At 48.0% G+C, this 15649-nt stretch overlaps 1 protein-coding gene across 4 annotated transcripts in view; it reads right to left on the reverse strand.

Moving 5' to 3' along the window:
- The window catches only part of TPP2 (tripeptidyl peptidase 2), a 201391-nt gene that overhangs the window by 65017 nt on the left and 120725 nt on the right, over positions 1-15649 (reverse strand). For all 4 annotated transcript variants that reach the window (XM_078778530.1, XM_078778531.1, XM_078778532.1 and 1 more), the window contains 6 exons: positions 13359-13486; positions 12803-12902; positions 12323-12471; positions 10693-10808; positions 7175-7346; positions 2521-2678 (listed from right to left, as the gene is read on the reverse strand). In XM_078778530.1, coding sequence (XP_078634656.1) covers positions 2521-2678; positions 7175-7346; positions 10693-10808; positions 12323-12471; positions 12803-12902; positions 13359-13486 — 823 coding nt within the window. The remainder of the gene's footprint in view (positions 1-2520; positions 2679-7174; positions 7347-10692; positions 10809-12322; positions 12472-12802; positions 12903-13358; positions 13487-15649) is intronic.

Consider the following 15649-nt stretch of genomic DNA (forward strand, 5'->3'; position numbering starts at 1 on the left):
TGGCGTGATTGGCGGCTCACAGGACAACAGCTTCAAGCACAGCTTAACACTGGTCGAAGTAAGCAAGTCTCAGTTTCAACTGTGAAGAGAAGACTTTGAGCTGCAGGTTTGACAGGTCGAGTGGCAGCAAGAAAGCCATTGCTAAGATGGAAAAATAAGAAAAAGAGGCTACAAAAGGCTAGAAAAAAAGATGCCAGAAAAAGAGGCTTGCCTGGGCCATGAAGCACCGCCAGTGGACTACTGAAGACTGGAAGAAGGTCTTATGGACCGATGAATCAAAATTTGAAATCTTTGGTTCATCACGCAGGGTTTTTGTGCGCCGTCGAGTAGGCGAAAGGATGGTTCCTCAGTGTGTGACACCAACTGTCAAACATGGAGGAGGAAGCGTGATGGTCTGGGGCTCTTTTGCTGGATCCAGAGTCGGCGACTTGCACAGAGTGACTGGCACCCTGAACCAAAAGGGCTACCACAGCATTTTGCAGCGCCACGCAATACCCTCTGATATACGCCTCGTTGGTCAGGGGTTCATCCTACAGCAAGATAATGACCCTAAACACACCTCCAGGCGATGTCAAAACTACCTTCGAGGAAAAGAACAAGACGGTCGGCTTCAAATCATGGAATGGCCAGCACAGTCTCCAGACTTAAACCCCATCGAGCTGGTTTGGGATGAACTGGACAGAAGGGTGAAAGCAAAGCAACCTACAAGTGCAACACATTTGTGGGAACTTCTGCAACAGTGTTGGGAAGAACTTCCCGAACAATATTTGATTTCCATTGGAGAAGGAATGCCACGAGTGTGTTCGGCGGTTATATCTGCAAAAGGTGGATACTTTGGTGAATGAAAATTTTAAATTAAATTTTGTTAAACAAAATGATTCGATGATTTCTTTTTTATCTCCAATTTTTATTTGTTCTATGCTTAATTTCAGAGTACATTGACACATTAAACTGCGTAAATCTCAATAAAAGCTGGAAAAATTGAGGTGTTCTAAAACCTTTGACCGGTAGTGTAGGCCGTGAGTCGTTCCAAGTGAGTGAACAGTGTAAAAAAAGGCCGTGAGTTGTTCCAAGTGAGTGAACAGTGTAAAAAAGAAAGGATGCGAGTTGTTCCGTGTGAGTGATCGGTGTAAGGAGGGCCCGCCCTCTCTTTCTCCGCTTCCCTCCCCTCCTCTTTCCTCTCCCCCCCCCCTATCTCCCCATTTCCCTCCCCCTACTTTCCCCCTCCCCCACCTCCCTCTCCCTTCCCTTCTCCCCTTTCCCACCTCTCCCCCTCCCCCATCACCGCCCCACTTCCCCCATCTCCCTCCCTCATTCCCATTCTGCTTCACTTCCTCACCTACTCCTCTATCTTCCCCCTCCCACCTTCTCTCCCTCCCCTATCCTAGCCCCCTCTGATCCCCTCCCCCTCCACATTCCCCCCCGTCCCTCCCCCCCCCACCACCACTCTCCCAGCACACCGACCTCAGCGTAATGCACACCACTTCGTTCCCATTCTGCTTCACTTACTCTCCTACTCCTCTATCCTCCCCCTCCCCCCTTCTCTCCCTCCCCTATCCTAGCTCCCTCACATCCTCGCCCCTCCACGTCACCCCCCTCCCTCCCCCCCCCCCACCACCACTCTCCCAGCACACCGACCTCAGCATAATGCACACCACTTCGCTCCCATTCTGCTTCACTTCCTCTCCTACTCCTCTATCCTCCCCCTCCCCCCTTCTCTCCCTCCCCTATCCTAGCTCCCTCTCATCCTCGCCCCCCCACGTCACCCCCCTCCCTCCCCCCCCACCACCTCTCCCAGCACACCGACCTCAGCATAATGCACACCACTTCGTTCCCATTCTGCTTCACTTCCTCTCCTACTCCTCTATCTTCCCCCTCCCCCCTTCTCTCCCTCCCCTATCCTAGCTCCCTCTCATCCCCACCCCCTCCACGTTCCCCCCCTCCCTCCCCCCCCACCACCACTCTCCCAGCACACCGACCTCAGCATAATGCACACCACTTCGTTCCCATTCTGCTTCACTTCCTCTCCTACTCCTCTATCCTCCCCCTCCCCCCTTCTCTCCCTCCCCTATCCTAGCTCCCTCTCATCCTCGCCCCCCCACGTCACCCCCCTCCCTCCCCCCCCACCACCTCTCCCAGCACACCGACCTCAGCATAATGCACACCACTTCGTTCCCATTCTGCTTCACTTCCTCTCCTACTCCTCTATCCTCCCCCTCCCCCCTTCTCTCCCTCCCCTATCCTAGCTCCCTCTCATCCCCACCCCCTCCACGTTCCCCCCCTTCCTCCCCCCCCACCACCACCACTCTCCCAGCACACCGACCTCAGCGTAATGCACACCACTTCGTTCCCATTCTGCTTCACTTACTCTCCTACTCCTCTATCCTCCCCCTCCCCCCTTCTCTCCCTCCCCTATCCTAGCTCCCTCTCATCCCCTCCTCCTCCACGTTCCCCCCACGCCTTCCTCCACGTTCCCCCCACCCCTTCCTCTTCCTCCCCCCCTTCTCCCAGCACACCGACCTCAGCGTAATGCGCACCACTTCGTAATCCCCGTGGGTCGACGCGCAGGGAGACGCTTCTTGATTGGTTCATCAGCTCCAGGTGCTCCGGGCACTGCACCCACGGCTCGGTGCAAACCAAAGCCAGGTGCAGCTGCAGCGCTATCTTCTGCTCGTTATCTGACCCCGTCATTAAACAAGATATGGTGAGCAACATGTGTGTGGATAAAGCACAAATCATGATCCAGCAAATGCAACTGCATGGAATGTATTTCAGTCCTCCATATATGATTGTCTCCATCACTATCGAATAATGCAGCTGTAAAAGCATGATACTAAAGCACATCGTTGTTTGTTTTATTTCCTTATAGAATGTCCTGAGTAATACGAACTCTAAGCTTTAGAAAGGCGCTCAAAATGAACATTCAGTTTTACCAAAGCAACAATGAAGAACCAGAAACGAATAAACAGGCACCAGCGATCGCCAACTGAACCAAGATGGACGCTTGTTTAGGCAAACTGTATTGTAGAAGTGAGATACTAAAATAACTACATGGTATTCATAGAATACTTACCCTGCGCAGACAACTTGGAGTGAGCCAACTCTTATGTTTTTGAAGGTATTTTTTCTTTGATCCAATATGGCTGCCAGACCACGTGAGCAATGACGTCATAAGTTTAAATTCTCTAATATAATTGTTGCATACATCACCCTCAATAAATTTAAAACTGATCAGACTAAGCATTGCCCCGTCGAATGATGACATCATAATTAAGGCACCGATGACGTCATCATTAAGGCACCGATGACGTCATCATTAAGGCACCAATGACGTCATCGTGAACAACGCCTATTCTCCATGTGGAGTTCTTTATAATGAGCCACGTTTCAATTTTTTCCATGGAGCGGTTTCGGAGATATGGAGGTGCAACGTTTTTCGGTTTTTCCAAGATGGTGCCTGCACCACGTGACCTGTCCTATGATGTTATAATCTACCATATAAAACACAATGTGTGTTTGTGTATTTGTTTGTGTGTGTGTCTGTGTGTGTGTCTGTGTGTGTGTCTGTGTGTGTGTCTGTGTGTGTGTCTGTCCCCCTTCATAAGCAAAGGTTTTAAAGGCTTTGAGTAGTGCTTTAGGAGGGATTTGAGTGGGGGTTTAATGAGCAATGTTGGAACACCACTGTGTCCACCAGTTAAAAGACCCAACAGACCCTGAGGACCTAAATTACCCAAAAGACCTTGAAAGACCCAAAAGGCCATGAGGATCCAGAAGACCCCAAGGACCTAGGAGACCCAAATGATCCAGAGAACCCAAAATACCCCAAATACTAAAAAGACCCTGAAGACCCAATGGATCCCAAACACCCAAAATACCATTAAGACCCAAAAGACCCCCAAGAACCAAAAGATCCTGAAGACTGTTAAAGACCCCAAACACCCAAAATACCCCCAAGAACCAAAATACCCTGAAGACTGTTAAAGACCCCAAAAACCAAAATACCCTGAACACTGTTAAAGACCCCAAAACCCAAAAGACGTGGAAAACCAAAAATTCCCCAAAGACCCATAAAGACCCCAAAGACCTAAAATACTTTAAGACCCGAAGACCCTTAAAGACCACAAAGACCAAAAATACCTCCAAAAAACACAAAGACCCAAAATACCACAAAGACCCAAAATACCACAAAGACCCAAAATACCACAAAGACCTTTAAACACCCTGAATAACCAAAATACCCAAAATATCCAAAATACCCCAACGACCAATAAATACCCAGAAGACCCAAAATACCCCGAAGACCCAAAATACCCCGAAGACCCAAAATACCCCAAAGACCCAAAATACCACGAAGACTCAAAATACACCAAATACCCAAAAGACCAAAAAGACCCAGAAGACCCAAAATGCCCCAGACACCCAACACATCCAAAATACCCTTAAATAACCCCAAAAGACCCAGAAGACTGAAACGACCCCGAAGACCCAAAAGTCCCAGAAAATCCCCAAATACCCCGAAGACCCTTAACGACCCCACAGATTCAAACAATCCAAAACACCAGAGAGACCCCAAAGACCCTTAAAATCCATGAGGACCTAGTGGATCCCAATGACCCAAATTACATCTAAGACCCAAAATACCCCAAATACCCTTAAATACCCCAACGACCCATAGAACAGAAAAGACCTGAGGACCCCAAAGTTCCAGAGGACCCAAAAGACTCCAATGACCCAAAACACCGCGTGGAAGCAGAAGACCCAAAATACACAAAATACCCTGAAGACACAAAATACCCTGAAGACACAAAATACCCTGAAGACCCAAAAGACCCAGAGGATACAAAAGACCCCAGAGACCCTGAAGATCCCAAGGATGCAAAATATCCTGAGCACGCACAAGACCCAAATTACCCAGAGGACCCAAAAGACTCTCAGGACTCTGAAGACCCAAAATAAGAGCAATTATGTCTCTTACATTGGAATTGTAGACGGTGGCTTGCAAACCGAGCCTCAAGGTCAGTTTACAGAAGCGTTTTTTTTTTAAAATCACAATAAATACAAGATGCAGGGAGGTGAAATTTTCTGCACATGATGTGCAACGCGAGCAGAGTAAGCCGAGTATTCTTTTATGCCTGCAGAATATCTAATAAATAAAGAAGATAAAAGCACACCTGACACTAGCCCCAGGCTTCAGACTTTGACACGCTCACGCGGCTGAAGCATCAAATAAACTGTTCCAACCCATCATTTTTGATGGGCTTTACACTAGTTAACATTAAAATATTCTACAGGAGGAGGCACTTCTATGGTGAAAATTTAATCTCCATCAGACCAACAGTTGCAGAGAAAAAATAATAATTCATACTGATCGGATGAAGCATTATACTCGTCGAATTATGACATCACAACAAAGGTACCGATGACATCATCATGAACATATCGTATTCCCCATGGGGAGTACTTGACAATGAGCCACGTTTCAATTTTTTCCATTGAGCTGTTTCGGAGATATACAGGTGTACCGTTTTTCAAAGATGGCGTATGGACCAAGTGACCTATGACATCATAATTTTGAATAAAAAGATTCTACAGGCGGAGGCGCTCTTATGGTAAAATTTCGAGTCAATCGGACCAACGGTTGCCGAGAAAATGAATTTTTTAAAATGCAGACACGTACGCACGTACGCCACATTTACACAACCGATGGCCTAACCCTGCTTTTCACTTCGCGAGCGCAGGGTAATTAAAGCTAGACACCAAGGACCAGGAACATTCTGAAGCTCACTGATACAAAAGAGCAAGGGTGATGTTAAATGCGACTATGAATCAAGGAGCAAACTAGAATGGCACTCGAAAGAGCGCATACCGACGCCAGGTTGAACAGTTTAACGTTTTTTTTATCCCACTGACCGGACCTGAACCTGATCCCACTGATGGATCTGGATCTGGACCTGAACCAAAATCTAATCAATCCTTCTGGTCACACACTCAACCTGTCCACCAAATTTCATCCAAATCCGTCAACAACTTTTTGAGATATATATTGCTCACAAACAAACAGATAGACAGACAGGGGTGAAAACATAACCATCATGCACCTTTGGTGGTGGAGATAACAAGGCTGAGGAAGGGAAAATAAATAAATAAATAAAACAAAATACAACCAAAACAGAACGGCACTCTTGGACGTTGTGACGTCGACCAAAATGTATCCACCCACATTATTACATCATCATAATACTTTCACCCAATTTGATTTAAATTCCTTCAGCTATTTTCAAGAATCACATTTTTACCTGACATGACATGACATTTTGCTACCTAGGAGACATGCTGAATGGAGAAGGTGGATCAGACTCGGCAACGGTTGCTAGAGTGAGATGTGCATGGATGAAGTTTCGGGAACTGAGTGGCGTGCTGATGAGGAGGGGAGTGTCGTTGAAGCTGAAGGGAAAGGTGCATGCTGCATGTGTGAGAAGTGTTATGATTTATGGGAGCGAGACATGGGTAATGAACGTAGAGCAGCAACGAAGGCTGGAAAGGTTGGAAATGCGAATGGTTCGGTGGATGTGAGGAGTATCGTTGAGAGAGAGGAAGACAAATGATGAATTGCGAAAGATGATGGGAATAGAGCCTGTGATGGATGCTGTGAAGAGGAACAGGTTGAGATGGTTTGGTCATGTGTTGAGGAAGTATGAAAGTGACTGGTTGAGAAGAGTGATGGAAATGAATGTAGAAGGAAGTAGAGGACGGGGAAGACCGAGAAAGACTTGGCTAAAGATGGTGGAAGAAGAAATGCGGGCAAGGGGGTTAACAAGGAGAGATGCAGAAAACAGGGCAAAATGGAGAACATTGTCATGGGGACCGCAAGGCTAACCTCCGCTCTAGCAGAGAGAAAATGGCCTTAAATGCCTGTTGTCGTTGTATGACCTCTGAACTTTGACGCAGAGATCTCATAAGTCCATCTTTGTATCATAGTGTATACTTGTACCAAGTTTGACTTCGATCTCTTCAGCCGTTCTTAAGCTATGGTGGTAATGAAAACCTATCACCCTCGGACGCTCGGACGGATAGACGGACAACCCAAAAACACAATGCCTCCGGCAACTTCATGTTGGAGGGAAAGAATAGCCAATGTGACCCAAAGGCAAGCGGATCCAGGTGCAATTCTTACCAGCCGTTTCAGAGAAAATAGGTTCCACCCAGAGCGTGCAGTCTTTGCAGGTAACCAGCTGAGTGGCTTCGCGCAGGTACAGGCCACGGCGTGTCCTCACCTTGGTTGAAAACTGCAGAGCAGTGCTGCTTACTCCGGCGAACTGCTCCAGGTACTCGTAAGCCTTGTCCAGCTAAGCACAGTATGGGATGGGTGTCGTTAAACATCGGCGAACTCACTCGACACCCGTCTCGTTTTTTTTCCCCCCGTCTACGGGGAAAATGTTTTCCCCGTCTACGAGTGGACCGTTTCCCCCCGTCTACGAGTGGACCGTTTTTCCCCGTCTACGAGTGGACCGTTTTTCCCCTGTCTACGAGTGGACCGTTTCCCCCCCCCCCCCCCCCCGTCTACGAGTGGACCGTTTCTCCCCCCCTCCCCCCGTCTATGAGTGGACCGTTTTCCCCCCGTCTACGAGTGGACCATTTTTCCCCAGTCTACGAGTGGACCATTTTTCCCGTCTACGAGTGGACCGTTTTTCCCCGTCTACGAGTGGACCGTTTTTCCCCGTCTACGAGTGGAACGTTTTTCCCCGTCTACGAGTGGAACGTTTTTCCCCGTCTACGAGTGGACCGTTTTTCCCCGTCTACGAGTGGACCGTTTTTCCCCGTCTACGAGTGGAACGTTTTTCCCCGTCTACGAGTGGAACGTTTTTCCCCGTCTACGAGTGGACCGTTTTTCCCCGTCTACGAGTGGACCGTTTTTCCCCGTCTACGAGTGGAACGTTTTTCCCTGTCTACGAGTGGACCGTTTTTCCCCGTCTACGAGTGGACCGTTTTTCCCCGTCTACGAGTGGAACGTTTTTCCCCGTCTACGAGTGGAACGTTTTTTCCCGTCTACAAGTGGACCGGTTTTCCCCATCTACGAGTGGAACGGTTTTCCCCGTCTACGAGTGGAACGTTTTTTCCCGTCTACGAGTGGACCGGTTTTCCCCGTCTACGAGTGGACCGGTTTTCCCCGTCTACGAGTGGACCGGTTTTCCCCGTCTACGAGTGGACCTGTTTTCCCCGTCTACGAGTGGACCGGTTTTCCCCGTCTACGAGTGGACCGGTTTTCCCCGTCTACGAGTGGACCGGTTTTCCCCGTCTACGAGTGGAACGGTTTTCCCCGTCTACGAGTGGAACGGTTTTCCCCGTCTACGAGTGGAACGGTTTTCCCCGTCTACGAGTGGACCGGTTTTCCCCGTCTACGAGTGGACCGGTTTTCCCCGTCTACGAGTGGACCGGTTTTCCCCGTCTACGAGTGGAACGGTTTTCCCCGTCTACGAGTGGAACGGTTTTCCCCGTCTACGAGTGGACCGGTTTTCCCCGTCTACGAGTGGACCGGTTTTCCCCGTCTACGAGTGGAACGGTTTTCCCCGTCTACGAGTGGAACGGTTTTCCCCGTCTATGAGTGGAACGGTTTTCCCCGTCTACGAGTGGAACGGTTTTCCCCGTCTACGAGTGGACCGGTTTTCCCCGTCTACGAGTGGACCGGTTTTCCCCGTCTACGAGTGGACCGGTTTTCCCCGTCTACGAGTGGAACGGTTTTCCCCGTCTACGAGTGGAACGGTTTTCCCCATCTACGAGTGGAACGGTTTTCCCCATCTACGAGTGGAACGTTTTTTCCCGTCTACAAGTGGACCGGTTTTCCCCATCTACGAGTGGAACGGTTTTCCCCATCTACGAGTGGAACGGTTTTCCCCGTCTACGAGTGGAACGTTTTTTCCCGTCTACGAGTGGACCGGTTTTCCCCATCTACGAGTGGAACGGTTTTCCCCATCTACGAGTGGAACGGTTTTCCCCGTCTACGAGTGGAACGTTTTTTCCCGTCTACGAGTGGACCGGTTTTCCCCATCTACGAGTGGAACGGTTTTCCCCATCTACGAGTGGAACGGTTTTCCCCGTCTACGAGTGGAACGTTTTTTCCCGTCTACGAGTGGACCGGTTTTCCCCGTCTACGAGTGGACCGGTTTTCCCCGTCTACGAGTGGACCTGTTTTCCCCGTCTACGAGTGGACCGGTTTTCCCCGTCTACGAGTGGACCGGTTTTCCCCGTCTATGAGTGGACCGGTTTTCCCCGTCTACGAGTGGAACGGTTTTCCCCGTCTACGAGTGGAACGGTTTTCCCCGTCTACGAGTGGACCGGTTTTCCCCGTCTACGAGTGGACCGGTTTTCCCCGTCTACGAGTGGACCGGTTTTCCCCGTCTACGAGTGGAACGGTTTTCCCCGTCTACGAGTGGAACGGTTTTCCCCGTCTACGAGTGGAACGGTTTTCCCCGTCTACGAGTGGACCGGTTTTCCCCGTCTACGAGTGGACCGGTTTTCCCCGTCTACGAGTGGAACGGTTTTCCCCGTCTATGAGTGGAACGGTTTTCCCCGTCTACGAGTGGAACGGTTTTCCCCGTCTACGAGTGGACCGGTTTTCCCCGTCTACGAGTGGACCGGTTTTCCCCGTCTACGAGTGGAACGGTTTTCCCCGTCTACGAGTGGAACGGTTTTCCCCATCTACGAGTGGAACGGTTTTCCCCGTCTACGAGTGGAACGGTTTTCCCCGTCTACGAGTGGACCGGTTTTCCCCGTCTACGAGTGGAACGGTTTTCCCCGTCTATGAGTGGAACGGTTTTCCCCGTCTACGAGTGGACCGGTTTTTCCCCGTCTATGAGTGGAACGGTTTTCCCCGTCTATGAGTGGAACGGTTTTCCCCGTCTACGAGTGGAACGGTTTTCCCCGTCTACGAGTGGAACGTGTTAAGCAACAGGAACAGCCACATGATAACGTATCGGATAAGCATCAAACACACTCAATAAACCAGCACGCACAAGGTATAATTGAATGAAGGAAAGGACATGCAGATTGCAGATATAATCTCAGCAGATTATTCGGGCCAAGACGGTAATCAATTTTATAAGTTAATAAAAGTTTCGAGTTTGCCAGCAGATCTGAGTGACTAAGTTAAAGAAAAATAACAAACAGGTATTCTTAAAATGTTTAAAACCTTGAATAAACACCGCTTGTGCTTTGTTCACGTTTAGAGTTTGGTTCAAAATTTACGGTATCTGGGGCTGTCCACCGATTATGTCCTCCAAAGAGAGCGGTGGTTCTTCTTCTCATTGTATACGACACCTGGTTGGCTCATTACCTCAGAATGCAATGATGCCACCGACACAGCATACCCCTGTAGATTAGTACAACATGAGTGGTATTCTTTAAAGGTAGTGTGCGATATTTAATATCCGGCGATGAAAATTAGCAGATGGGACAGCCAGCTTAAGATCCCTGGAGAAAGGTGGCAACACACTTTCAAGCAACGGCTTCCGGGAGAAGCTCCGGCCCGAAAGTTTATGGTGAGGCCAAGACCCGAACCCAGATCAGAGTGCTCAAATGCAAGTACGCTACCCCTGGCACCCGACCTATGCTGCCAGCCATAACGTCCACCCTCGACTCATATTGTCGTCCACCGTGGCTGGAAGCAGGTGTTGCGAAGGCAGTGGAACTGCAAACCTGTAGGATACCGTGGCCTTGCGCAAACACCTCGACGTGTTCGAGTTTGCAGGCTGTGTTCTCCAATGCTCTACGTATGAACCATGGAGTATATTCAATAGCGTTTGCCTTCAAACCTGCAACGAACGTACGATGGGAGGAACAATTAGAAATATGAAAGTTGATAAAACATAAAAGCGATAACCACAAGACGTATAAAAGCTTTGCATTTCTAGGTGTCGTTGGCATTTCAAATCAGGCTTTGCTTGTTCGGTGTTCCCATCTGATCACTTGTCCGATGATTGTGTGACACACGTTCCACATCAGTAAAGATAAAATATACAACGATGTGGTCTAAACATCAAAGAGGCAGAGAGCAAGCATGTACTCCTCCTCAACCTGGAGCATCCCATGAGTGTCCATGCGTTATATTCACCTGCCACTGCGTGTCCCCTACCTGGCCCCAAATCTTACCAATTTGTGGAATAACCATAGGAGCACCAACGGCCTGATCACGAGAGAGTCTTCCTCCAATGAGGGGGGGGGGGGGGGGGGGACGACGACGACAAATCCATGCACGCTATTATAAACACCACTGGGGGCGTAGTGAAATAATTACATGAATGAACAGGATTATAAATAATTAAATTGATATATGTGGGAAAATTATGTCGACAATTGTACGTGTGGGAAAATTGCATGCTCGGCCAGGGTCGCCCAGGTAGCTCATATGTGGCGGAGCACTGGTACAGTTTTCCAAAGGACCTGGGTTCGATTCCTGGTCTGGGCGTGTAATTGTCCCACGTGTATCAATTAAATTATTTATAATCCGGTTCATTAATGTAACCTATGGAGTCTCCTACCTGTCTGTTGGTCTATCCAATTATACTCTAACCTCCAGTTCTCACCAGCACCTCAAAAGGTCGCTCCAATGGACCATCAACAGGTACTCTTATGAATAACCCTAGCTTTCTTTGTACGCCCCATGCCCACATGCTCCACACCATTTCAATGTCCGTTTATGTTTTGTTACTTGGACATTCGTTCATATTTTCTTCAACAAGGTTTATATGCAGTTACTGATTCATGGAAGCAGAGTGGGGTTTTGAAGAGAAAAAGAAAAAGAAAGGGAAGTAGGGACATCTCCATCAATCAATACAATAGACCACCACCCAAAAGAGTGCAGTTGTTAGTTCAACGGGTTTGACATTTTTGTTTCCATCAACAATCACTGCCGGATGGATGTTTTGAACATAATAACCTCATCAATAGGAAACTGGACAATTAAGAACAAGCAAAGGAACAACTCTTACTGCCAAAAGTATTGAGATAGGAACTGGTGTGGGTAAGATATATTTGCTGATAAATCGGTTAAGAACAGGAAAAGAGGGTTCAATGTGGGGGTGGAGGGAGAGGACAAAAAAAATGCAGACGCAGGGGAAACAGGAAGAGGGGAATGGGGGTAGGGATATGGAAAAGGGGGATACAAAATGATGTGAGTGGGGTGTAAAAGAGGGGAATGTGGGGGATGCAAAATGTGGGGGTAGAGGGTGCAAAAGGGGGCAGTGGGGATGTAATCGGGTAGGATATTGAGGATGCAAAAGGGGATGCCAAAAAAACGAATAAGAAATTAATTGATAAATGATAACACCTGAAATAAGTAGTGCAAGGCCTCCGCAGACATTTGGAGACGACATGGAGGTGCCGTTCATTAGCTGAGTTCCACAGAGGGTCCAGTTAGGCACGGCGGCTATTGCCCCACCCGGTGCGCTAACACAGACGCCCAGCCAGCCATCTGTACTGTAGAAAGCAGTTGACAAAAGTGCAGGACTGTATCACACCGTTCTACACACCTCCACACTTCCAATGACCCAGCGAGGGGCCAGAATTGGGAATAGGGGAAGAAGAAGGGAAGAGACGCTAAATCTAAATAAGTGCAAAACTAATGGAAGAGGAAGAGTCTGCCAGTGAAAAGAAAAATAAATACATATACCTGCAAGATTGAGGAAAAACGTTCCATGATTGTCAAAATAGACACACAAAGCAAGAAAGTCCATGATAACAGGGGCAAATGAGAAGGTGGAGGGAGGGTCAGGTGGTTGCATCATAATGATGTAAATAAAAGGCTCACCAGGGTCCACGAGAGGACCAGGTGTATTGGTTTCCAGGAAGCTTCTCCCTCATAGAGTACTCGGCTGCCATCATTTCCGGGGAGACGTATGCAGCAACTCCTGAGGAGCACGTCGGCAATGGCCTGTTCATGGGTACAGGCGACTTGTTCGATCCGACTTTCGAATATCGTTTTAAAGGTCGTTATTTTAGAAAAAACAAGCATTCTGAGTATTGCGCTGCAATACATGTCTCCTACCGGCAGTCTGTCTTCGGGAAAACTGTCGGGGAAATTACCAAAGTTCAAAGTGCCATAACTTGGTCAAAAATGATCGAAACGTCGTGAAGTTCGAACTTGATCTGTAACTTATCATGAGGAAACCATGTACCAAGTTTGAAATCATTAGCATTAAGCGTTTAGAAAAAAAGTCCGGAAAACTGTTCTTTGCGTGACGGACTGACGGACGGACAGACGGAGTGCAAACCTATAGTCCCCTCCGGTGTACACCGGTAGGGGACTAATAAGCAGAACTCACAACGGCACAAAGTTAGGGAGAACAATGAAAACCATTACTGACCGATGACGCTGGATAAGCAGCCGCCCGGAGAGCCCACAGTGCTGAGGCAAGGACCGTTGTTCCCACAACTCGACACAAAAACCACGTTATGCTTATTCACCGCTTCATCAATCGCTTGACAGATTCGCCTGCAAACACCAGGACAACATCGACCTGAAGATGCAAACCTTTGCACGTAGAAGGGTGTGAAAACAAAGTTGTGTGTTGGTAGTGGAGATGGTAAAGTGTATATAAACAAGCATTCTGAGTATTGCACTGCAATACATGTCCCCTAGGGAGAACAATGCAGTCTGTCGTCTGAAAAACTGTTGGGGAAATTACCAAAGTTCAAAGTGTCATAACTTTGTCAAAAATGATCGAAACGTCGTGAAGTTCGAACTTGACCAGTAACTTATCATGAGGAAACCATGTACCAAGTTTGAAATCATTAGCATTAAGAGTTTAGAAAAAAAGGCCGAAAAATTGTTCTTTGCGTGACGGACTGACGGACGGACAGACTGACGGAGGGACGGCGTGCAAACCTATAGTCCCCTCCGGTGTACACCGGTAGGGGACTCAAAGAATGGTTCCTGAAAGCATATCTTCTAATTATAATGGAACAAACGTATATGGTTATGTATGTATATATATATATATATATATATATATATTTTTTTGTATACAGAATCGAGGCTCGTGAAAGAGCTAACATTTATTTCACAAACAAATCAAACAGACAAACAAAATATATAAAGAGAGGGAGCGGAAGACAAGATGGGGAGAGAAGGGGAAGCACACAAACACAACATTTGAGAGCAGGGACATCGGGAGATGTGTGGGAGGGAGAGGGCTTGGGGGGAGGAGGCATGGGAAGGGGGGGGGGGGGGGGGGGAGAAGTATAAAACACAACGACACGAAGGACTTCCAGGACAGAAGTTGGTATTTCAAAAAAGTGGATTTGGGGTGAAATTAGTGGGGGTAGAAAAGATCAAGGTTTTGGATGGGGGAAGATATGAGATGGTGGTGAACAGCTGTTTTAAAGACCTGGAGGGTGGAGTGGGATTGAAGAGAGTGAGGGAGTTTGTTCCAGAGCCAGGAGAAAAGAGGAATGAAGGAGTGAAGGTGAGCAGAGGGTCTTGATTTTGGCAGTTTGACCATAAGAGGGTTGCAGGCAGAACTTGTGCGACCTGTAGGAATATTTGGGGGACAGAGCCCAGAGAGAGCTGGGGGGGGGCAAGGCGAGAGAGGAGTCGGTAGAAGACGGAAAGACCACAAACTTGCCTGCGGTGAGTGAGTGAAAGGCCCTTGGAGTTAGCTTCATCGCGGGAGATTCCAATGATTCTGAATGCTTTGGTTTCAACAGCGTGAAGACGAGCTAGGTGTGAGGCAGGAGCACTAGCCCAGAGGGGAGAGCAGTATTCCATTGAGCTGTGGATGAAAGCCTTGTATGTGGTCAGGAGCTCAGGTGTGCCAAGGAAGGACTTCGCACGACGGAGGATGCCCAGTCGGCGACTGGCTTTGGAGGCCAGATTTGAAATGTGGTTTTCCCAGGAAAGATCATGGCAGATAGTGAGACCCAAAAGCTTGAGTGACAGAACTTCTTGGAGAGGATTATTCAGAAAGTGGCTGGGAGGATTGTCCAGTCGGTCTTTTCGGAGAGACATCGTAAGAGTGTGAGATTTGTCAGGATTGAAAGACATAACCAAAGTCTTCTTCTTCTCCTTCCAATAAATATAAAATCGAAAAACACGGTCCGTGAAGCATAAAGCGGTGAAGCCGTGTGCCTATGTATTTGTTAATTACGTACTGTTTGAACATTGGTTGGATCCCTTCTATTATTTATATCAGGGGTTCTTAACGTTTTCCCCTGTCAAGACCCCCAACGGATTGCCCACAATGTCCCCATACCCCCTTCGCCAGACCGTTGACTGACCAAGGTGCACCGAATGTGCGCATAGCTAGGGGAGACTGGGGGCATGTCCCCCTATAAATTTTTTTGATTTCTAGGTGCTCTGTGGTGCATTCTGAGGGGTGTTTTTTCTTTAATTGCCTATTTTTGTGGATGAAAATTGGTAACTTATTACCCAGAAAATGGGCCAAGTTCGGGGATCCGCGCCTGATTACCAGTCCCATTAGGTTCCAGTGTGACTTCAAAATATCTCAATAGCGTAGTTTTACATATGGATAATTAGGAACAGAACAGGAAAGAAAATCATTAGGATTTTATCCCTATTTATTTCTTTGCTTGTTAACAAAGAAACAAAACTAAACTAAACTAAAACATGCAAGTTTTATGCAAGCCGTTTTACTAA

Source organism: Myxine glutinosa, chromosome 5, assembly GCF_964187855.1.
Source record: "Myxine glutinosa chromosome 5, kmMyxGlut1.1, whole genome shotgun sequence".
In the NCBI taxonomy this organism is placed as follows: domain Eukaryota; kingdom Metazoa; phylum Chordata; class Myxini; order Myxiniformes; family Myxinidae; genus Myxine; species Myxine glutinosa.